This window comes from Copadichromis virginalis, linkage group LG14 (assembly GCF_057382275.1).
Source record: "Copadichromis virginalis isolate Kocher_CV1m ecotype Utaka linkage group LG14, C_Virginalis_male_GT1.1, whole genome shotgun sequence".
Classification (NCBI taxonomy): Eukaryota; Metazoa; Chordata; class Actinopteri; order Cichliformes; family Cichlidae; genus Copadichromis; species Copadichromis virginalis.
In genome coordinates, this window is record NC_140631.1 from 8,831,397 (window position 1) to 8,855,047 (window position 23,651).

The following is a 23,651-nucleotide window of genomic DNA, read 5'->3' on the forward strand; positions in this document are numbered from 1 at the left end:
TTCTGTTTCCTCTCACTCCCATCTTAATCCCCGGAGACGGGTCAGTTTCTCTTTTAATATAAGCAATTGAGCTGCATGATGATACCAGCTGAACAAGCATATTTCCCATAATGTTAGTTAAAATATTCCTTTGAAACATGCAGAAGAGAGAAATTTGAACATTGACCTCAGCTTAGTTTTGATTACAGTGTTTTGATTACAGTTTTGATTATATTTCTTCTGCTTCCAGTAATCCAGTGCATCACACTCTTCTGTTAATGAACAAACCTAAATGGCATGTTCTAATCTGTATGTTTGCTGGCTGGTGATTCTGCTTGGACGTGTAGCAGAGGAGATAAGCTGCTTTGGAAAGTGAATTTCCCTGCAAAACTGCCTCCATATTTTACAAACAGATGAGTCAAAAATCATTACATTTAAAACCCAAAACTATTAGACCATATCCCGGGGTGTGGTATAATAAGCACGTTTGAGGTCTTTACCACAGGTTGGGAATCCTCTCGGCCATTCCTGTAATCCCAGCGATGATGTTGCTGTGGGAGATCATAACGCCCTTTGGAATGCCTGTGGATCCGCTGGTGTACATGATGACTGCAATGTCCGAGGGCAGCGGGGTCTTGCGCTCACGTGTTGCTGGAATGTCAACAGAGAAAGGTGGTGGCAGAACTGGATTAATGGTTTATAGCACAAAAATGAACCAATTTTTAAACAATCCCCAGAAACACGGTTCATTTGTTGTGTGTGTGCTGGCTAAAAAAAAGTCTTTTTGTATGTAGGAAAAACCCCATGACTTAAGGGTCAAACACACAGAAATGTTAAATGGTTATCTCAGAAATTAAATAACCTAATTTCAACTAATCAGGTAACACATCTGGCACAATGCAGAGTTTAAATAAGTGCGTTCGCCAAAAACACCATTTGCACGTGTTGATCTTTTCTCTTTCTCATGTCGTTTGCTGCTGTCTGTCCTTTCTTATCTATTCTCTTCTCCCTCCTTACACTCTTCCTTATGCTCGGTTGTTCCTCTTTAATCATGGTTGCCCCTTTTTTTTAAAACTATTTGAGCTGTGCCCATTTGATGACAAGTATGTTAACAGTATGGTGTGTGCAGACTTTAAAAACTGTGTGTAGGTCCAAATCTTCTTTCAGGCCAACATATTTGCGTGAGAATGATTCTCTAGCTGTCACGTGGCGTGCACAAGGCTGAGGGTGAATGTAGGCATAAATTTTAGATTTTCGAGTATCGGTCCTCAAAAAAACGTCGCTGAGTAACAGATGTTACACATCAGCTAGTCAAGTATTTATGATCATCTTGATGATTTGACACCAGATGCGATTAGCACTGGCTAAGACAAACACTGTACGGTTATATATTATAGTGACCTGTCAATCACAGTGCTGACCTGCCCAAAGAAACCAGGCTTCTTCTTTTTTTTTAATCATTTTTTGAATACAGAAACATCATTCTGTATTCAATATGATTTAAAACTAGTGATTGAATCTGTGAAATGATTAGGAAATGATTTGATGAGGACATAAAGGAATTAAGAAGTAGGATAATTTTCCATAAACTATAGAACTTCCTGGTTTCCAACTTTTACCAAGAACTGTACAACTGCATGTGTTTTACTGGCTACTGCAAAGAGTTGGTATATTCCTTGACATTGCACTGTAGCAAAAGTTGTGCATGACTTTTTTTATGCATTCAGCACAGTCAGGCTGAATGCGGCCTAACACAGCTTCCCTTTCCACCCATGATTTCAGTTGCAGTCTGTTTTCATCACTGCCTCCCAGCAGGTAAGGTTAACAATCAAAACATGTGATCAAGTACAAGAAAAGCTGCTGTGAATGTTTCTTTACATCAAAGAACACAGCAGATAAAGGCAGTGAAAAGGACATTCGCATGTCTAGACAGCAGAGCACAATATGATGAATCTCTTGCCTTCTGATCCCTCTCTTGGACTCCTACGGTCTGAATAAATAAGTAAAGAGCAAGTCAGTTTCCAGCGGGAACAGAACCAGTTGGGAAACAAGAGATTGGTTTTTGTTTTTCGCTTTCTGCCAAGAACAAAAACAGATCTAAGAGGCTCAAGCTCAGCAGGCACTGACAAACCAAAGGATGAAGTAAAGTGCATCATAGTCACAAGGGCAGACATCGCTTCTCTCCCTCCAGAGACGTGGATATGAGGCGTGTGCACTCCGAAAGCTGATGTCATGTGAAGTTAATAGCGCCATGTGTAAACATGACCCTCGCCTATATCCCAGCGCTCTATCCTCCCTTCCTACTTCCTTCTCCCTTTATCTGCACATGACTCTACCAGCTAGACATGTTTTGGGTCAGTCAGTTCAAGGGGCCTCAATAAAAAGTGAAGATGGGTGATGGCCTCTTCCTTATCTGTGCGCTAACTGAGCATGCACGGTATCAACCTTAATCTGACACAGATGTTAGCACTTCCTTCTTCACATGACCTAATGGGCCAGATACCAATCTGCCCCCACTCCATGCCCCCAAGAAACAAGCCCTGACTATTTCATTTACTTGAGAGGAAGAGATGGCTACGTCAAAAAGCCTGGCAGATTAAAACACATGTGCTGTGAACGGTAGTGTTTTAGGACCTCTTAGTTGGAAAGGTGCTTCTCTTCAAGGCGCTCTGCTGTTTGTTTGTTTTTTTGTCTTTTATAAGTTATAACAGCACTGCCTGATAATAGATTTGTTTAATTTGCTTTTATTCACTTTAAGCTTGTAACAAGTGTGTTGTAGGTTGCTTCTGCTGCCCCCAAGTGGCCAACTGTCATTTTATTAGTTGATGATGTTGATGAATACACTTTTAAAAGAAAAATAATTCAATGTGTATATATAACTGAATAAACGAAATAGACATTCGGTTTTGAAAATCTGTATCCATGGGAAAACAGAAGCACTGCAAGCTGCTGTCTGTGTCCCAAGTGGCACAGGGAGGAATGTAAAGTTTGGTTTCCACCAGAAATGCTGCCAGATCCATTAACAGAGCGCTGCTTAGTCACAGAAACCACACTAGCAAAGTTAGGACAGCTGTGTGGTGTAGGTGTAGCTCTCTTTTGACTTGAGCTTGACTGTAACCTCAGAGGAAAACAAAAATGAAGCGGCAGTTCTGCAGTTCTTCTAGTCAGGCTGCATCCAAAAGAGAGTCAGCCCCTGTATGCCCGCGTGTTAAAAAACTAACTGTAATAAAAAGTATGTTTAGAGCCTGATACTGAAGTGTAAGGATAGTTTCCTCTTCAAAACAGCCACATGAGTGGTGGATGCTTGGACTGTCAGGTGTGGACAGTGGCAGCTACACCTGACTGATCTCTGCTAGGCCTCATGAACACTGATTGAAGTCACTGAACTGGACCCTTCAGCTGTGTTTGTGCTGCTGGAGCCTTTTGGAGCTTTTACAGTGGAATTATCTGACAAATAATATGGTGTGTTGTGTGCTGCTGACCATTCAGCTTAACAGTGAGATCAGGGCAGTGGCTAAATCAAGCTTTTTCCAATTGAGGCAGCTGGCCAAAACAAAGCCGACTGTTTCCAGGCTGATTCTGAAACCATTGTAGCCTCACTCCACTGTCTGCCCTAACATTTTAGGATTCATTTTAAATGTCTTTTCTTCCCTTTTAAAGGCCTCATTGGTCTTGCCCTTCCACAACTCTCTGAGCTCCTGCATTCTTTTGCACCCACCCGTTTTCATCTGATGAACTGCTCTTGAGTGTGCTTAAAACTGTTGTGGCTCCCAGAATGTGGAATGATCTGCCTTTGCACATTAGGCCGGCCTCTGTCTGATTTTTAAAGCTCTTCTTTCAATCTCTTCTTCTCTTCAGTGACACCTTATGAAACTTTATGACTTGTATTTTATTTGATTTAGTGTATGACTGTTGTTCTTCTCATATTTTGCGTCTTTTATTTATTTCAGTTAAAAAATATTCACACCGTACTTCTAAAGGCTTTTAAGAGGGTTTTTTTGTCAAACTATAGTTAAGGCCACAATTTCAGATCAAAATGCCTCCTTAGAGCTCCAAAATCCTTCACTGGAAAATGGCATTTTGCCATAGTGAAGTAACGTGGAAAATATTAAACACTACATAGATCTGTTTACACTGTTAATGTCCTGCAAGAAAGTGCTTTATCTCAAGTGGAGTGTGGTGACTAATTGTCACTGTGACTCACCATGATACACAAAACTGTAGAGAAAACCTTTTTCTTAATGGGCAAGCAGCTAAATACTTTAATGTTTTAAAACGGAGCAATCCTAATTCTGTGAGTCATGAACTCTTGAAAGCAAACTTCACATAAATCAATGAACAGACACACAGACAAAACCTACCATTCTCGTGCCTGGCTCCCAGCTTCTGAACCGCAGCCATGTTGTGGATGCTGATGCCACGTGGATAGCCGGGCCACGCAGTCGGTGCATTGTCCACTACAATGATGTGTTGCAGCCTTGGAACGTCTGTTAGGATGGCCTGACACACACACACACACAGACACACATGCACACACGCACACACACACAACAAACATGCCATCTTGATATATGTTGTTTCTATATTGACAAAAGATAAAGAGTCGGTTTTTCTGTGAACAAGTGAACAAAGGAACATTCTGTTTATGCCGCCTCAATAAAAATGGAAAGATGAAATGCAGGAGCACTGCTTGTCTTGGCACTGAACCTGGCCAAAACATGCCAAAGTATTCGGCACGTGTCTTCTAACATTTACAACTCTGTTATGGGACGCTGCAACTTCTCTGTTCTGTCAGCGCTGAACATTGTGTTCTTTGGCTCGTTGGCTCTTTGGCTCCGACGTTTCCTCAGAAGATCAGATATATGAGATATTTGTCCACACAATGATGTTTGTCACTGTAATGTTCGCTGCTTTATACGGCTTTGTCTAGTAGTTTCTTATACTTTGTGATGAAAAATAAATTTCCTGTGAAAAAAGATTTGCAGAGAGAATTTACTCTGTGTATTCTAACCTTGAGTCTGGTCTCCAGAAGCTCCCTGCTGGTGATGATGTGGGTCACCTGAGTCTCATTCAGCCCGTGGGCAATGGCGGGACCTCCCAATGTGGAGTAAATGGTGACCACTGCAACCCACAGGGACACAGAAAAAGCGCATTAGAGTATAATAGACTAAAACATTAATGGCCCCACAGGCAAATTTGCTTTCCACATCGTAGTCCAGCAAAATATATACATGCATACACAGGACCCACATCCAAATGTACTCATCTGCCACTATGAAGCGTGAGGCAAAGGTGGACTTAATGTGATGTGCAAGAGGCAGGATGGGCTGTTTATCTAAACTGCGTTAATTCAAGACAAGCCTGTCTGTGTGTGAACACAGTGACCGCGCAGACATGTGAAGATGGACCATGTACGTGCTGACTGTCTACAATCCTCAGTGTCCCTGATTTAGGCCCCTCTCACTCAGATGAGCTCTTCAGGCACCTCCAGAGGCTGCTGCTAAAGCTTCCGAGCCAAACGGCTCTCGTTGCATGATAAGTACTCTTTGGAGGATATAAACAAGTACTGATGTTAGAGAGGGTTTACTGTTTTGACTAAGTGCATATGTCTAATGAAGCACTGTGTGGTTGCATGAATGCATGCACTCAGCAAACCAGGGTTAGCGTTTCAAGCCGTCCTTTAAAACCAGATATTGACTCTTGCCTCATGGCTCATATGTTATGGATATGATCTACTTTGGTTACACAACATTGTGCCTCTTTGGGAAGACTTGATCTGAAGACTGGTCAAACTCTGAACACCCAAATGATGCACCTATATGTGCTTGTTTAACATCTTTATAAAACTGCATTTTGGAACCAGAGGTGTTTGTATGGGGTCGACTAGGTTGACTCTGTACAGACGTTCTTCACGTTCTTTGTGCTATCTGCATGTGCATGAAGGGTCATGTCATTTTTAAACAGGAAACGGCCCGATTTAGTGCCACAAATTTAGAAGCTTTTGATTTTCTAAAATATCACTGGATGTTTCAGCATTATGATTTGCCTTGAAGGGAATAAAAAGGATCAAAGGGACTCAAAACATGACAAAAATATCCCCAGATCATAAGCACAACTGAGTATGTAGTTTAAATTCCCAAACGCAGATCATAAAGTTTTTAAGTGAATTATGTTTATGTGCTTTTACAAAACTTCTCAGCAGAAGAAAGTTAAAATAAAGGTTTTCTCTTCTCTACTTGGGGCAAAAAAACATGGTTTCCCTAGAGAAGTATAATCAAAAGGGGTTAAAAATCACAACATTAAAAAACACTTATTTAAATTTGGACAATTTCCCTTCAATCTTCTTATGCATGTTTGATTGGCTGTGTGTGTTATATGTTCACACCATACCAAATGTTCACCATATGTATGGTCTCTTTCTTCCTTTGCATTTTTTCCACTCTGTCAATTTTTAGAGCAAATTTAAGACCATAAACATTTACCTGTACCCAACGAGGAATACTGTGCATTTTTAGAAAACAGGACCACAGGCCCATTAAAAGATATTTTAATCCTCCACAACTAAAATACAGACAATAAAACCTCACTTCACTATCCATATGATTCCTACAATTGTTTTTCTTTTACTTAGCTAAATATATAAACCGCTGCATGCATAAGCAGATGTTCCAAATTCATTGGTATCCTATGCTTTCATTATTAGTCACTTCAATTATATCACTTCAATTTCCCCTTCTCTTTCCCCTCACCCCCATCTCGTGACAGCAGATGGCTGCCTCTCCCTGAGCTTGGACCTCTTAGAGGTTTCTTGCTATCACCTAGTGCTTGCTCATGACTATTGGCAAGTTCTTTAATGTTATAGTCTTTTCCTTATGTTATTAAGGTGAATTCTGTTGTGATTTAATTCTAAATAAATTTAATTGCTTGACTCAAAGTTATTGTGGGACTTGCTCGCATTGTGTCACTAATGGTTATTTCACCTGTTGACACCACATGTTGCAGAATTTGTTCTCTGTTTGCTTCTAGTCTCTTCCTGCACGGACCCCCCCCCCCTTCCCCCCTTCAAGTTGTTAAATAAAAACAATAACAGTACTGATTTTGCTTCATGTCCAGCTTGCGATTATTATTCAGCCTGGTGTCTCACTGAGGTACTTAACGGGTACTAACATAACTGTGATTGACTTAATCGTTTGCCTCGAATTTTCTTCATTCTTATGATTTAAAAAAAGCTTTTGCTGCATGTCCTTGTTGTGAATGATTCCCTGAAACTTAATACATTTTATAAAAACTGCAATTATTTCTTCTTCACATTAGACAGGATGCACATTTACACAGAAAAACTGAAAAAAACATAATATAATTAGCGCTCAGCTGAAGAATGTGTTTGTTTTAAAAGATGAGAGCAGGAGACAAAAAAAACAGAGGAAGGAAAGAAGGAGAAAAAAGTAACAAGAGGAAACAACAGTAGATACACTGACAGCAACAGAAGCAGGCTAGCACAGAATAACATAGTCTGCAACCCTGCGTCCCGGCTCTGACACAGACACAGGGGTTTATGGGACAGGGATTTGTGACATCAAAATCTTGCGTCATGGAGCTCCAACACTTCCTGCGCTGCTGCTGTGTGCGGGTGACCGTGTGTGTGAGAGGGAGAGCCATGACACCTCCAGCCGTGAGATCTAAACATTCAATGTGGCCCAAGCTTAACACATACACACACTGTCACACACTAGATGTTAGTACAGGAAGCTTAGCAAACATCCAGATTCCACTAAGTAGCAACAAAGTGGAGTCTGGACTCGTTTTTTTTTTGTTTGATACAACAAATGACATCTTGAAAGAGAAGCCTATCCTTGACTCTGCGAGGGGGAGCTCTGCTGTGCAGCTGATGCTTGTGATACACCTTTTATGTAACTTATATACGGTAGAGTAGACAGCTCACAAAAGTTGGCCTTCTGAGCCAATGTACAGTGAATATGAAGTACAATGAAAACATACACACACACTAAGTATGTGAGTTCACTGGGGGCCTTTGGCTGACTCCTTGATGCCTCTGTCAACATCAGATGCTCACGTAGACTCTCTCACCCCTCTTCTGACGCCATTGGCCCTCACTTGTCTTCTTCTCCTTCCTCCCCTCTGTTTCTTCCTCTGCTGCTCTTTCCAACCTTTAAGGCCTCTGTGTGCTGTCCACTGCCCCTGGCTTTTCCACTCTCCCACTGTTTGTGTTTGCATCAGAGGAAGATGAAATATAAAGATGCTTTCTTGGCTTGGATGGCTGTGTCTTTTATGAGAATGACAGTTTAATGGAGCTTAAATTAAAGTGGATAGCCCGAACAAAAGGGTCCTTTATGGGTAATCAAAAAGATTTAACGAACTGCCGTTGAAGCTTGTGATGAATAAAAGGTGCTGCAGTCTTTGCTATGGAACATATTAAAGAGTAAATCATGCTGAAGCCCACAGCTGCTTTGCTCTCTCTGATTATTAACGTTTTTATTCAGAGCGAGAGAAGATCTTTGCTTTGCTTTTCTTTCTTCCAAGTAATCCTCGCTGGCTTTTATTGTCGTGATTCTTGACGTCCCCAGAAACACACATTAAGAAGATAAATCAGCTTTGCCTAACACTGAATGATTCATTCAGTGGAAGAAATGAAAAACTACACCGAACGAACCACTTTCCATTACACAAGACACGTTTTTGCTAAGTGTATGAGTGCCGTACAAGTACAAACACCATTAGTGTATAATTATTTTTTTCAAAAATGTACTCTTGTCAGCGTTTGAGCATCTTTTCCTAACAAGAACTCGGGAAAAACGGATGGGGAAAAGAGAAAGCACCAAAGGAGGAGAAATGGGACACTTATATAACGCCGAAGCAGAAGGGACAAATTGACCTTCTTCTGTCTCAGCTGGGCCCTCCATGTTACAAGTTGTCCACTAACATGAAACCACTAACATGCAAACACACACAAACACATTTTCAAACACACACACACATGCACACACACAAAAATGGCTATAAATCTGCCACATCCAGACTTATTTAGAGCTACTCAGAGGGAAAGACCAAAAGGAAGAGAATACAGAGAATACAAACCATATAGCCAAAACTGAAAGCACATGATAATGTACAAATTATCTGTATGTCCGTGAAAAAAGCAGATCCATTTGTCAGCCTGTTTTACTGTAGGCACTCTTACTTTTCAAAAGATACTCTTCATTAGGACTTTTTACTGTAACACCTGTGAATACATCAAACACCTTTTACTTGGGGAATGACAAAGTTACACGGCAGGTACCTGTGGCTTACAAGTGTAGAGTGGGTCAGATACTAAATGAAAGGTTTAAGGGTTCGATTCCTGGCTCATCCAGTCTATGGGCCAAAATTTGATAATGATAATGATGATAACAAAGCATCTAAAGGCATAAAATAAAAGTGCTGCATGTGTGAATGAAGCTTGTAGTAGAAAAGCAATATAACTACAAGTCAATTTATAAGTATAGTTGGAATTGTTGTGGGAACAAGGTTGGTATATTATCTAAAATAAAACATTTTAGTTCCCTAATAAAATTATCCAGGATGTGTTACAATTTGTGTCTGAGTGCCTCTGGTGCATGTTTATTGATGCTGGGATGTCTATTATGAGCCAATCAGTCCCTCATGTGAATGTGGTCCAGCAGTTTCCCACGTCACGAGTCTGTTTATTGCTTTCATACCATTCTATTGAGCCTACTTTATTTATTGCTTCTTTCTTTTGTTCCTGGATTTAAAAAAAAAAACAGTAGGAGTAATGGAAAAAAATCCATACAGCAGAGCACTGCTATATTTTGTTTGGCAATATTGTATCCATACAGGGACACCGAATATCAATATTTAAAAAAAAAAAAAAAAGTTCAACTACTCTAAAAAAAATACTACGATTGAGAGAGCTCATCCCCTTCACCACACTCCTGAGATAACATTATCTAAGAAAACTTGAAACATCAACACTGGAAACACTGGAAACAAATCTTCCCCCTAAGAGCTCAGTCACACAAGTAAAATAGGACAGCAACCGCCTTTCATCTCCAAAAAAACAAACTGGTGGCTGCTTTTTTTCCCACATTCTGTGACTAATTATGGCTTGTGATGGTTAAATGGTTGCCCAGAGTTGAGGCTGTTGCACACTCATGGCCGCTTATGATCACAATGTGATTGCACCCGAGCACAACTCAAGTGCTGGTTGTTATGTTTCTGTAGAATACAAATGTTTCAGAGTGCAAATGTAAATATTAAATGCAAATTTCTGTCTATGTAGAGAGCAACGGGTATGTGATTTTTGATCCTTTATTGCAGTTAATTGTTGTATTATCAGAAATAAATAGGATATATAGTGGGGCAAAAAAGTATTTAGTCAGCCACCGATTGTGCAAGTTCCCCCACCTAAAATGATGACAGAGGTCAGTGATTTGCACCAGAGGTACACTTCAACTGTGAGAGACAGAATGTGAAAAAAAAAAAATCCATGAATCCACATGGTAGGATTTGTAAAGAATTTATTCGTAAATCAGGGTGGAAAATAAGTATTTGGTCAATAACAAAAATACAACTCAATACTTTGTAACATAACTTTTGTTGGCAATAACAGAGGTCAAACGTTTACTATAGGTCTTTACCAGGTTTGCACACACAGTAGCTGGTATTTTGGCCCATTCCTCCATGCAGATCTTCTCGAGAGCAGTGATGTTTTGGGGATGTCGCCGAGCAACACGGACTTTCAACTCCCGCCACAGATTTTCTATGGGGTTGAGGTCTGGAGACTGGCTAGGCCACTCCAGGACTTTCAAATGCTTCTTATGGAGCCACTCCTTTGTTGCCCGGGCGGTGTGTTTTGGATCATTGTCATGTTGGAAGACCCAGCCTCGTTTCATCTTCAAAGTTCTCACTGATGGAAGGAGGTTTTGGCTCAAAATCTCACGATACATGGCCCCATTCATTCTGTCCTTAACACGGATCAGTCGTCCTGTCCCCTTGGCAGAAAAACAGCCCCATAGCATGATGTTTCCACCCCCATGCTTCACAGTAGGTATGGTGTTCTTGGGATGCAACTCAGTATTCTTCTTCCTCCAAACACGACGAGTTGAGTTTATACCAAAAAGTTCTACTTTGGTTTCATCTGACCACATGACATTCTCCCAATCCTCTGCTGTATCATCCATGTGCTCTCTGGCAAACTTCAGACGGGCCTGGACATGCACTGGCTTCAGCAGCGGAACACGTCTGGCACTGCGGGATTTGATTCCCTGCCGTTGTAGTGTGTTACTGATGGTGACCTTTGTTACTTTGGTCCCAGCTCTCTGCAGGTCATTCACCAGGTCCCCCCGTGTGGTTCTGGGATCTTTGCTCACCGTTCTCATGATCATTTTGACCCCACGGGATGAGATCTTGCGTGGAGCCCCAGATCGAGGGAGATTATCAGTGGTCTTGTATGTCTTCCATTTTCTGATGATTGCTCCCACAGTTGATTTTTTCACACCAAGCTGCTTGCCTATTGTAGATTCACTCTTCCCAGTCTGGTGCAGGTCTACAATACTTTTCCTGGTGTCCTTCGAAAGCTCTTTGGTCTTGGCCATGGCGGAGTTTGGAGTCTGACTGTTTGAGGCTGTGGACAGGTGTCTTTTATACAGATGATGAGTTCAAACAGGTGCCATTCATACAGGTAACGAGTGGGGGACAGAAAAGCTTCTTACAGAAGACGTTACAGGTCTGTGGGAGCCAGAGATTTTCCTTGTTTGAGGTGACCAAATACTTATTTTCCACCCTAATTCACGAATAAATTCTTTACAAATCCTACCATGTGGATTCATGGATTTTTTTTCACATTCTGTCTCTCACAGTTGAAGTGTACCTCTGGTGCAAATTACTGATCTCTGTCATCATTTTAAGTGGGGGAACTTGCACAATCGGTAGCTGACTAAATACTTTTTTGCCCCACTGTAATTGTCATAAATTGACCCCATACAATTGCAGACAGATATGTGAGTAATATCAGACCGTTATCAGATGGATTCCATTTTATGGGAACATGTATTGCAGTTTTAGTGACAGTGTTGGTATGCTTGAATATCTTATTTTTCAGCAAAAAAACAACTGAAGTGAGAAAACATGATTAATCACAATATATATTACTGAAATACTCAGCATATCGAGAGTTAAGTATTGTGATAATATTGTATCATTCGGTGTCTGGTGATTCTCACCTATAACCTCTTCCCTGTGTTTTTATGTACCTGACTGGGTTTGTAATTTTAAGCTGATGCCTCCTGTGTCCCACATCTGGGCTCGCCTACTTCTGAAGTAACACTGAACTGAGGAGGCCTTAACTTCAGCTCTGGACATACTGCTATAAGGGTGGATTGTAGGCTGAATGTCAGTTAGCATTTGTCACAAGTAACACCAAGAAAAACTAACAGTACCTGACAGCAGCTCGGGCTGCACTGGCAACAGGACCCAAAATAACACACACAGACACACACTCCTCTCCATTACACATCTGTATACAGTGGTCCCTCGCTACATCGTGGTTCACTTTTCGCAGCCTCGCTGTTTTGCTGATTTTTTTTTGTGCAATTTTGCATGTTTTTTTTGTTTTTGTTTTTTTACAGCGCATTGTGTTCTGCGTCCTGATCGACTGTAGACCATTTTCATTCAGTCTCGTGCCGTGTCTCCTGTACAGTACAGAATGCATCCAGCTTGTCAAATTTAAATCTTCGCTAGCAGAAGAAAACAAAAACAACAGTGTTGACATCAAAGGATTATAAGGCGCATTAAGCGAAACCAAACAGTCGGATAAGTCAAACTTTACTCAACTCATTCTTCTTGCTTCCTCTACTTCCGTACCATTGATTCATTAATGTTGTATTCTCTCGCAGCTGCTCTATTCCCAGGGTCTGGGCCTGAAAACAGAGTGTGATCTTTGGTTTCATTCTATAATACTGGATATATTTTTCTTTGAGAGAACTTTGAGAGTGTTTAAACAAGAGAGAAACGTGTGGAAAATGTCGATGCCTGTCTGAGAAAAGTATATAAAGTGTGTAGTGAGGGATTTTACAGCCTTACAACATCTATAATAATTGTAAAAAATAAAGTTCGCTACTTCGTGGATTTCACCTATTGCGGGTTATTTTTTAGAACGTAACACCCGTGATAAAGGAGGGACCACTGTAGTGTAAAGGAGGGCAAATGGAAAGTCCATATGAAACAAAAAGATGCATAGTAGTATAGAGAGATCGATGTTTCTGTCCTTGTGTTAGCATTATGTATGCAATGTTCGCTGCATGTTTAAGTCCTCAGAGAAACCTGGACTTACATGGGAAGTTGTATGTGAAACAAGCCTGGGCAGCTATTATCCACTCTGCTCGTGTCTCACAGAAGATAGCGATGTTGGTTTTAGGCCGCTGCCCCAACGCCGCTAGACCGCTGCCCAGATGGGAGGCTGCCGTGAGGGTGTCCTTGTAGGAGAGCCAGCGGTACTCGCCCAGAATTACCTGCAGGGGTGTTGGAAAGAGGGGAGGCCGGAGAAAGACGCATAAATATCTTGCTGTCAAGTAAGAGAAAACTGTTTCCAGTCTCAATGAAGACAAAGTATAAGTGTTAATGGGTTTTATTCATTCATTTTGTCAAATATACAGGGTTTTATTAAAGGAACAGAGCAAGGAAAAAGATGAATGGTAAGAAACTGAAAGATGGAATGATGCAAATCTATTATCTCCTTAAAAAAGCCACTGAACTGTTGCAAAGCCCTGCTCCTGTGTCCCATCCCACAGTCACATGCTTGGCCTGTTCCTTATTAAGAAGTCACAGGAAAGGGAGCAACTGTCCACTGTTGCCAAACAGAAGTACTTCCTCTTGCTGTCATTCTCATGCTGCTGCATGTCACGGTCATCAGCTGCACGAGAGAAAGATAAGCATAGGCTTCTGGATATTCTCTTCACCACTCATTATGTTCAGAGAGCTGCCTGCACATGTATTAGTGAGCTTATACCGGCTCCTAATGGTTAAGAAATGTCAGTGCACATAAACACGCAGAAGGACACAGAGCCACAGTGACTACACGGTGCTGTTTTCCACTGGTTGGGAACAATAGCTAGCTAAACAGCCTAATTATGCACTATTGCAGCAATAAGTGTTTCAACAGTGGAGATTCAATGGATTACAGGGATCAGGCCACTGGGTTTAATGAGGTAATTCACAAGTAACATAAACACCTAACTGTGCAGGCACACTGAAGAAGAAAACATAGCCAAAAATCTTGAAAGCAGAAGTCTTCTTCCTTTCTTTCTGCTCCAATTTACACTAATTCTGGATTAATAACAAATACTTTTTTTTACTGTTTTGATTTTGCTACTTCGTATTCATACTCTACCCTCTGTCCTAACATTTGCAAGGTTGAAGGAAATAAGTGCAGCACGGTGGCACGGTCGTTAGCACCGTTGCCGCACAGCAAGAAGGCCCTGAGTTCAATTCCACCATCAGGCCGGGGTCTTTCTGTGTGGACTTTGCATGTTCTCCCCGTGTTTGTGTGGGTTCCCTCCGGGTACTCCGGCTTCCTCCCACCGTCCAAAGACATGCAGCTTGTGGGGATAGGTTAATTGGATAATCCAAATTGCCACTAGGTGTGAATGAATGTGAGTGCGAATGGTTGTCTGTCCCTGTGTGTTAGCCCTGTGACAGACTGGCGACCTGTCCAGGGCGTACCCTGCCTCTCGCCCTATGACAGCTGGGATAGGCTCCAGCGCCCCCCGCGACCCTGAAAAGGATAAGCGGAAGCGAATGGATGGATGGAAGGAAATAAGTGGTCTACTAGACAAGCTGTCAGCTGAAAGAGTAGCAGCATCTGGAAGTGGATTTTGAACATTTTAAACATTAACAAGAGGTTTGTCTAGACAGCAGGCCAAGAGAAGTCACAGAGGAACATTTTGAAGACATTTGGAATTTTACAAACTTTATTTTTTAGAATATGAAAAATGTCTAGCCTCCTTTTTTCTTCATTAGTTTCTGAAAGCTGTAAGCTTGACAGCTTGCCTATTGATTGACATCTCAGAATCCTTCTGCTCTTTGCCCAGTCCCTATCAGAGGCTTCCTTACACTGACTGACACCCTGTCCAACATGGCTATGCAATCTCTTGCTTATTATCCAATGGATATGATGTTTTCATATCACACCATAGAAATCCACACATTGAGTAATAACTCTCTAAAACTATTGTCTTACAAATACACGACTGAGCCACAGTGTTGCACAGCATTGCACTTGAATAACAGGATCCTTCAATAATAAACAGTAATCTGCAGATGAAAATAGTTCACAGCAAAAGCTCTTTTTAGTCTAGAGTGAGTAACTTTTATTAAAAGCTACACTGCGTAGCTGGTTTTCAGGTATTCATCCTAAATACATAAAATATGTTTTTTTTAATGTGAGGTTGGGGGCTGAGAGCTGGGCCTGTTAGATTTAAAGAAAAGGTGCCATGTATTTCAATGCTATGCTTTAACAGGCACGTTGCTAACATAACTCACACTAGATAAAGAAATGAGGCAAAGCTTGTTTAAACAAGCTTTAAATGAGGTTTGCACGCTGGGTGTTAATGCAGTTCACAGATCCATACCACAGTCATTATGAAAATATGAATTATAACTGAACCACTGTCGATGCAATTTTCCTACATGGAGCTACACACAAGGGTGTTTATGGGTTGCAATTTAGTATCTTCTATGTTATCCCACATGGGAAAGAAATTAATAAAAATGGTAAATATTCATCTGTTGGATATATATAAAACTTGTGTTTTATATATACGGTACCTTTCATAAGATATTTCCTGACAAATCCTGAAATTGTACCCATTTTACTTATTTCAAAATCAATATTTTTATTCTTGAACTCTAGAGCAGCTTTGTATGATTCAACGAATGCAATCCTTCCTTTTTCCACCATTCTCCCGGCTCTAGATGCAACTTCCAACCCCACAACTTGCAACTGCATAGTGAGTCTTTCAGTTTCCGTGCCACTTCTAATATCACTCTCTGTGCACCTTCTTATGCTATTTCTATTACCCCATTTGTAAGCAGACATACTTCTTAAATTTAAATGCTGTTTGCAGCTGCATACTTAAGGGACAGATAAAAGTGTGTAGTCCTTTAAGTACCTGTAATAGAATGTTGGATAGCCCCTTTTTAGCTACACTGCTACTACAACACAACATTTACTTCCTCACTTCCATATCATTTTTTACCTTCTTGAACACCTTCCCGTTGCTTTGTCGCTCATCTTCCTCGCTAATCACCTCTCTTGTCCCAAGGCAGTCTCTGTGGGGAAACCTCATGGCTGCGTACTCGAACATCTTATCCAGTGTGTCCACTCCCGGATGTAGAGATGTGACCAGCTTCTTCATGGAGCTCACTGCTCGGTATGGTCCCTCTGGTTGTCCCAGGACCGAACGAGCTTTGGCTCTCTTGGCTCTCTCCTCCTCTGAGCCGTAGAAATTCCCGTCAGGTCTGGACACCCAGCTAAGGAGGTAGGAAGGCAGAAAGGTGATGACGGTGTAGATCCACACCATGAGGTGGAAGAGGAGCAGCAGCATGGGGTTCAGGTCCTCTTTCAGCTTCATCTTGGCAAAGCTGTGACAAGCAGAGAGAAGAGAGCGGGGAAGAAGTGCCTGCTCGTGCTGGTTCAGTTGCTCCCTTGTTTCTTCTGTTGCCTTCTCAATTCTCCCTTTCTGCTAATGCAATGCCCACAGCTCTGCAATACTCCTAAAAAATATCCACAACATGGCATTAGAGGAAATTTTTAAACTAGTTTCAAAATTATGCTTGTGTCTACAACACTCCTGTGGTTTTCCAAGAGATTCATTCTGAAACTGAAACAAAGCACTGTCTCACATGTTCTCGCTGATAGTAAAGCAGAAGCTTGTTATTATGTTATTGGCAAGAGATGGTGTTACACACCGACTCTCTTACTCAAATGTTCCTTCCCCACCCTGCAACTCCTGTGTCCGGTGCACTCACGCCAAAGAAGAGAGCACATCAGTCAATGTCAGTCACTGTTAGTGTCGAAGACAGCAAAACAACACAGACAGATGAAGGGGTGAGGAAGGAGACCAGAGAGGAAATATAAGGAGAAACAAATCAAAAAGGATGGGGACACGTAGGAAGAAGTGAAAAAAGTAAAAAGGTCAGCTATAACAGACATAAACTACACTAACTGTGAGGTTTCTGAAAGTCTACATGTGGGCTGTGTGACAGGATTCAAGCAACTCGACAGAAGGAGATAGCCAAGTCAGGAGCAGATAAGAACAGGGAACAAGCTATAGCTCAAGAATCCACCCGTTAAACTCCATGATGTAAAATTTAGAGAGAATGTGATGAGGTTTGCGTAGAGGGACTACCTCACATCTACTTCACTGGGTAAAAGGTGGCTGTATTGTGTGTGCGTATCTTTGAAATTTCACCTCATCCCTAGCTTCTTCAGACACACACACAGAACAGGTATGCACTTGGTGACGGAGACTGTAACCTACAGAAGATGAGTTTGGGAGCTATCCAGAGTCCTGAACAGAGATTAGCGTTAAGGTTATCTTACAGACTTCCTGGTAAGTGTAGTTCCCTATAACCCATGAAGGCAATTAGGCAACATTATCATGTCAATATAAAAGCGCCTTACCAATAGGTACCAGTTAGTGTAAAGTGCCAATATCTAATTTTCAAGATAGATACAGAACCTGGTCAATGAACTAAAAAATAATAGGCTCAGCATGAATGTTTATTTCACACCATGAAGGAAAAAGCAAAACATTAAGTGAATTTTGAGTTGAGATTATTTTGCAATTTAAAAAGCCTACGTTGACTGAAATCTTACACTATCCCATCAATGGGATTTTTTAAATTATCTGAAAGCATGTAGTTGTAGAAGAAATGAGGACGTGTTTTCATTCATCTGAGTTTAAGACCAGATTTTTTTTTCATGTCCTGATACACAAAACCTCAGAATTTAAAGAGAGCTTACTTTAATGTTTACCATGACTCTATATACAGAAAACTAAATGTAAATTTGCCATCCAAGAGGCACAGCATTAGGACTGCACTGACTGATTTTAGTACAGAATGTTGAGGATGAGTCACATTAAACAGTTTCTTTTGTCAAGAGAAACAATGATTTCAAATTTGGGGTGAGAAAACAGGACTGGTAAATAAAACTAGTTCCCAGTATAACCAAACATTTAAAATGTCTTCACCTCTATTAACTCATTCACTGCCATTGACGTCTATAGACGTCAATTACGTTTTTCAATGGGAGGGGCTAGAATACAACCTCGGGCAGCTTGTCAGTGAATATCAGACTGCTTGAAATGTATTTTTCACAAAAAGCTCGTTTTCTCCCTTTTTTTGGTCAAAACAGGCATTTTTGGTGGAACCCACCTCTCTTCTACAGCTGATTACTAAAGAATGGAAAATGGTAGAAACAAGCTTTTTTTTTGGATGAAAGAAGAGAGTCTGTTCTTCATATTGGTAGGTTCAGCGTTTATATGATCATAACACACAGTTTTCTGTGGCTCTTCAAAAATGAGTAAAAATGCTCAAAAACCCTGGCAGTGAATGAGTTAATAATTACAGTGATTCAAGTAAATTAAATGTCATGCCAAGCTGTAGAAGAATGTCTCATTGACTCTGAGACACCACAGACACCAGATCACGATTACTGTGGATTACTAGGATACCCACACCCAACAGCCGAATAATATGACGATCTGGCTGTTAGGTGTGGTGACTGAGCTGGAAAAATGCTTATCTTAAAACTGTCATCACTACTGGCAACCACTTAACCACTTGTTGATACAATATGAGCATGATGTTATATTTACCAAGGCATTAAACTAGTGATGGAGACTATAAACCTATCAGTAAAGTACAACAGTTTAAGTGAGCTATTTTCATAGACTGCAACCATAGACTATGCGATCAGAGAATCAGCCCCCTCTTTGGTTTTAGGCTAGTTAACTCTTTTTGATAAGCTGTTTTCGCTACTCAGCTCTGTGCTATATTATGTATTATTTGTTATTCTCTTAGTTTCTGGGTTAATAAGGTTCTTAAGGTGTTATTTATGGGCACTACTATGACAAATAACCATAATGTATATTGATGTTTCTATTCAGGCCATCGGCCGTCTTTGCAGCTGTGCAGCTAAAATAACACCGTCTGTCAAAACAGCTTGTGTGTGTATGTGCGCACATTCACACTCTACAACAGTCCGTTTTAGCAGCAGTAATTTATTATTCATAGGAGGAAGAGGCTCATCTTGCCGCTTCACATTGTTCCCCCACCTCTCAAACAAAATTGCCCGCTGAAAAACACACACACTGTGCCCACCTTCCTCCTGTACACACTCATCCCACGAGTGTCCCTTTGAGACTCATAAATAAATCAAAGATTTTACCAGCACTGCTCTCCCAGACCACCATCTGTTCCCTGTGGGACATGGACTCCTTTCTCTGCAGCTCTGTGGTTCTTCCTGGTGTCTCGTTACCCAGCAAGGACGCCCTGCTTCATCACAGGATGCTAAAGCTTACCAAAACTGTACCCTGGTGGAACACAAGTTTTACCCCATCACTCTTCAGTGTTCGTTTGTTGGCCCCACTGTCCCATTTGTCATTTTTCTTTTGCTCAAAGTGGAGCTCAAGGAAATAAAGACAATGGATGAGCGGCACTGTGCTAAACAATCTATTAAACAAGAGGAAAAAGATTCAGGAAGGCATGGTGCTGGCAGACTACAACTTCTTCCACTGCTGCTCAGTGTCAACGAGGAACAGATGGCTTAGATCTCCTGTAAAATATCAAATAATTTCCACTATCTTCTGCTAGTTGTTAACTCATTCACTGCCAGCCATTTTCAAATCAGGTAACTCCCCACTGCCAGGGTTTTTGAGCATTTTTACTCATTTTTGAAGAGCCACAGAAAACTGTGTGTTATGATCATATAAACGCTGAACCTACCAAAATGAAGAACAGACTCTCTTCTTTCATCCAAAAAAAAGCTTGTTTCTACCATTTTCCATTCTTTAGTAATCAGCTGTAGAAGAGAGGTGGGTTCCACCAAAAATGCCTGTTTTGACCAAAAAAAGGGAGAAAACGAGCTTTTTGTGAAAAATACATTTCAAGCAGAAAAGTGCCTTTGACACTAATATTTCTTGCTTTGTGACACCTCTAACATATAAAATAGTTTTTCACTTCTATAAAACAGAAATAACACTGAGAAAGGTTATGTTTTATCAAAACAATTTATTTACAAATATATGAAAAAATAAAATTCACTGACAAGCTGCCCGAGGTTGTATTCTGGCCCCTCCCATTGAAAAACGTAATTGACGTCTATAGACGTCAATGGCAGTCAACGTAAGTTTTTCAATTGACGTCTATAGACGTCAATGGCAGTGAATGAGTTAAAAATGACTCCTGACTTCCATTAAGCAATAAAGTTAAAATCTGTTTTTCTTCTGAACTCAGTGACTCTGTCCTTCACTTTGACACATTTCATACCATGGCATAGGTTAAAGGCCCAGTGATTTGTGTTTTAATTTAGTTTAGTTCTAATGATACAGTGCTTTTATTGTAGTGGATTTTTTAAAAATTGAGAACATTTAACAGAGAGATTTAAAAAAAAATTGAGAAAGTTTAGCAGGATAGACCCAGACATACTGAATTTTACTCCAGAAAACACAATGTCCCCCCGTCATGTCTTTAGAGATCCCTTACTGCTAAACACACAGTGACATCTTTTAACTTCATAGCTCTAGTTAGTATCAGAGTTCAGCTGCTTTGGCTTTGGTCAGGACTTTGAGGTCAGTTGGCATCTTTCCGTCACTAAAATAGGAGCAATAAATATTTGTTGGGAAGCTTTTCTTGTTGGCTTATCTCTTCCCTTCTGACAGAAACTCCATTCCGGGTTTCTCTGAGGCGTGGGCTTTTATCATCAGAGTTCATCCTTTAACCTATAACAAAATTAAAATATTCTCAAGCATGATCAACGGTTAATTACGGTACCGGCCGGAGTACCGGGAGCAGTTTGGAAGAACAAAAAGACGCGGAGACTGTTCTAAATTGTCATTCCAAACTAACTCAAAGTTTATTCTTTGTGCAGCAGTTTTTTATAGGCAGACAACAAGTTTCAGTTCAGACCCTGCCCACTGGGTGGGGTGGTGTCCTGACAGTTGGAATCCTTTGTTCAGCAAGGGCAATAAAAATGCACTCACAAGACCTATAAATTTTACACAGAAGTCTTCTACATCCTGAGTTCTGACACAAAAACCAAAAAGTCTCTGTTTGTTTATACAGATTTTCCTTGCTTCTTTGTGGACATCTGCGTAGCGCTCATAAGATTCCCCTGTGCCTGATCATTTTCACCTCTGTTTAAACAGTATTGCTTCTCTCCTTATCAGTTCTCCATTTGCTCTTTACTTGTTCCTCTTTTGCTCTCTGTTTTTTAGAATCCTGCTGTGGTTTTGAAGCCCTTTGGACTTTGTCTATCTCAGCTATTAAAGGTTCATCTTTTGCGATTTAACGTCCCTCTGCATCCTGCATTTGCAGACCCTCACGAACCTTTACAGAGGAGTAATACTCCCATTTTGAATTCTAAAAAACACACAATGTCCAGCATTGTTGCATCTTGAACAATATTTAAAACTTAACAGTGGTTGTGTGTGTTACCAGGTACCATTAGTTAGTTTGCGCAAGGGCAGAGAAGGGACCTGATAACTTCACTACCTTTCCAAAAAAACCAGTGAGTTCCACTTGACGCCTTCAGAATCAGTTAATTTTTTATACGATAGCTTTAGCGTATTAAATGAAGCCATTAAAAACATTAGACGATACAAATTTTATTTTGACACAGAAGGATGAGGATGAGCCTTGTATCAAAATGTAGCTAAGAAATTGACCTTTGAAATGCTGAAACTTGTTTAGGTCCAGCCACTTGCCCACCTGCATGTTTCGCACTGCCCAAATGTGTCGAGGCAACTGTTGCTGTGATTTGGCGGTACATAAATAAAATGTAATTCAATTTTTCAGCCCTCAAAATTGAACGTAAGATATCTTCATGGACACATACAGGCTAAAAAATGTTGGAAAAAATAAGGCAGTTTAAAAAGTACCAAGTTGCACCCCAAACCTATGTGCTTATAGGCTTCATAACTCATATTATGAAGGTCAGATTTCACTTGGCTACATTAAATATACTCAAGTTAGCATAAATAAAAGATTGATGGTCCTGGTTCTACATCACTAACTGCCCTAAATAGCCATTTGCTGACCATAAGACAGCATCCTGACCTACTGATGGTTTAGAAGAGGCTTTTCACAACCACATGCAGCCTGATTTACACACCAGCTGCACTATGTCTTTGCAAAGAAAAAGAAGGATCAAGAGTCTAAACTGCAAAACTGCAACCAATAACAAGGCTGGCTCTAATCGCCTGCATTCAAGAATGGGTATACATAACATGTAGACTAATGGTTACTGAATAGTTAGCTTTATGCAACAGCAAGAGATTTGCAGGCAGTCTCCACTCACTGAGTTAATCACTGGATTAATTGAGTAATATAGTGGTACGGTCTACGTAGTGGTGGGGTGAGCCGGCATGTGTGTGCGCCTGTGTGTGCGCCTGTGTGTGTGAGGGAATCTTTGCTTCCTCAGGAGATGGCGTGAATGGGGTCTTTTGTGTGCACACGTCACAGTGCTTACACCCACTCAGCTAAGCAGGCGGTCTCGAAACCTTGCAGAAACTTTAACAAGGACATTGTGGCGAAACAATGCACCTAACGGAAACAATCGGGGTCAGGGTTAGCAAATATAATCCTTGAGCCGTTTGCTGTGTGGGTCAATCGACTCTGAAATGGGGCACCTCAAGGCTAGAGGGTCACACTCTGTGTGTGTGTGTTCCTGTCTAGCTATCTTTGTGAGGACCGAAATCTGCATTCTACTATACTTGTGAGAACCAACAGTCACTTGTGAGGACACACACACCGGTGCTCACAAGTTTGAAGGCCTTTTTGAGGCTCAAAATGTGGTTTTAGTGTCAGGGTTACAATTAGGTTATGGTTAGGTTTAGGGTAAGGGTTAGGGTTAGGCATTCATTTTTAATGGTAAAGGGGCTAGGGAAACCATCATGTCAATGAAGGTCCACACTAAGCTAGCTGAACGGGGTTGTGTGTGTGTGTGTGTGTGTGTGTGTGTGTGTGTGTGTGTGTGTGTGTGTGTGTGTGTGTGTGTGTGTGTGTGTGTGTGTGTGTAAAAAGAAATAGGATATGAGGTTCGTTCGTATGTTTGTGTTTGGTTTGAGGGCCCAGATTTAAAATAATGACACAATCAAAACCAATGAAGTGTGATTTCAACAAGAGTGAAAGCACAAAACACAATTGCTTGGATTATGCGGATCAGACTGCAGCTTTACTCTGCTTCTGTGGTGACACAAACTACTGGCATGCATGCCAATCAACAACTTATTTCTTTCTCCGATATGAGCTTAGAGGGTGTTCACAGTTAAGCAGAAAAATCACAGTAAATTTAAATAAAAATCCTTGTTTCCCCTCCATACCCAGCTTCAGATGTGTTTTATAACAGCACAGTGAAGTAGACTAGTGTCTTG

The 23,651-nt window shown here is 40.9% G+C and overlaps 1 protein-coding gene across 1 annotated transcript in view; it reads right to left on the minus strand.

Moving 5' to 3' along the window:
• The window catches only part of acsl3a (acyl-CoA synthetase long chain family member 3a), a 41,517-nt gene that overhangs the window by 16,415 nt on the left and 1,451 nt on the right, over positions 1-23,651 (minus strand). The window contains exons 2-6 of the mRNA XM_085479208.1: positions 16,251-16,767; positions 13,328-13,505; positions 4,991-5,100; positions 4,341-4,479; positions 480-630 (exon numbers count right to left, since the gene is read on the minus strand). Of these exons, the coding sequence (XP_085335334.1) occupies positions 480-630; positions 4,341-4,479; positions 4,991-5,100; positions 13,328-13,505; positions 16,251-16,625 (953 nt within the window). The 5' untranslated portion in view covers positions 16,626-16,767. The remainder of the gene's footprint in view (positions 1-479; positions 631-4,340; positions 4,480-4,990; positions 5,101-13,327; positions 13,506-16,250; positions 16,768-23,651) is intronic.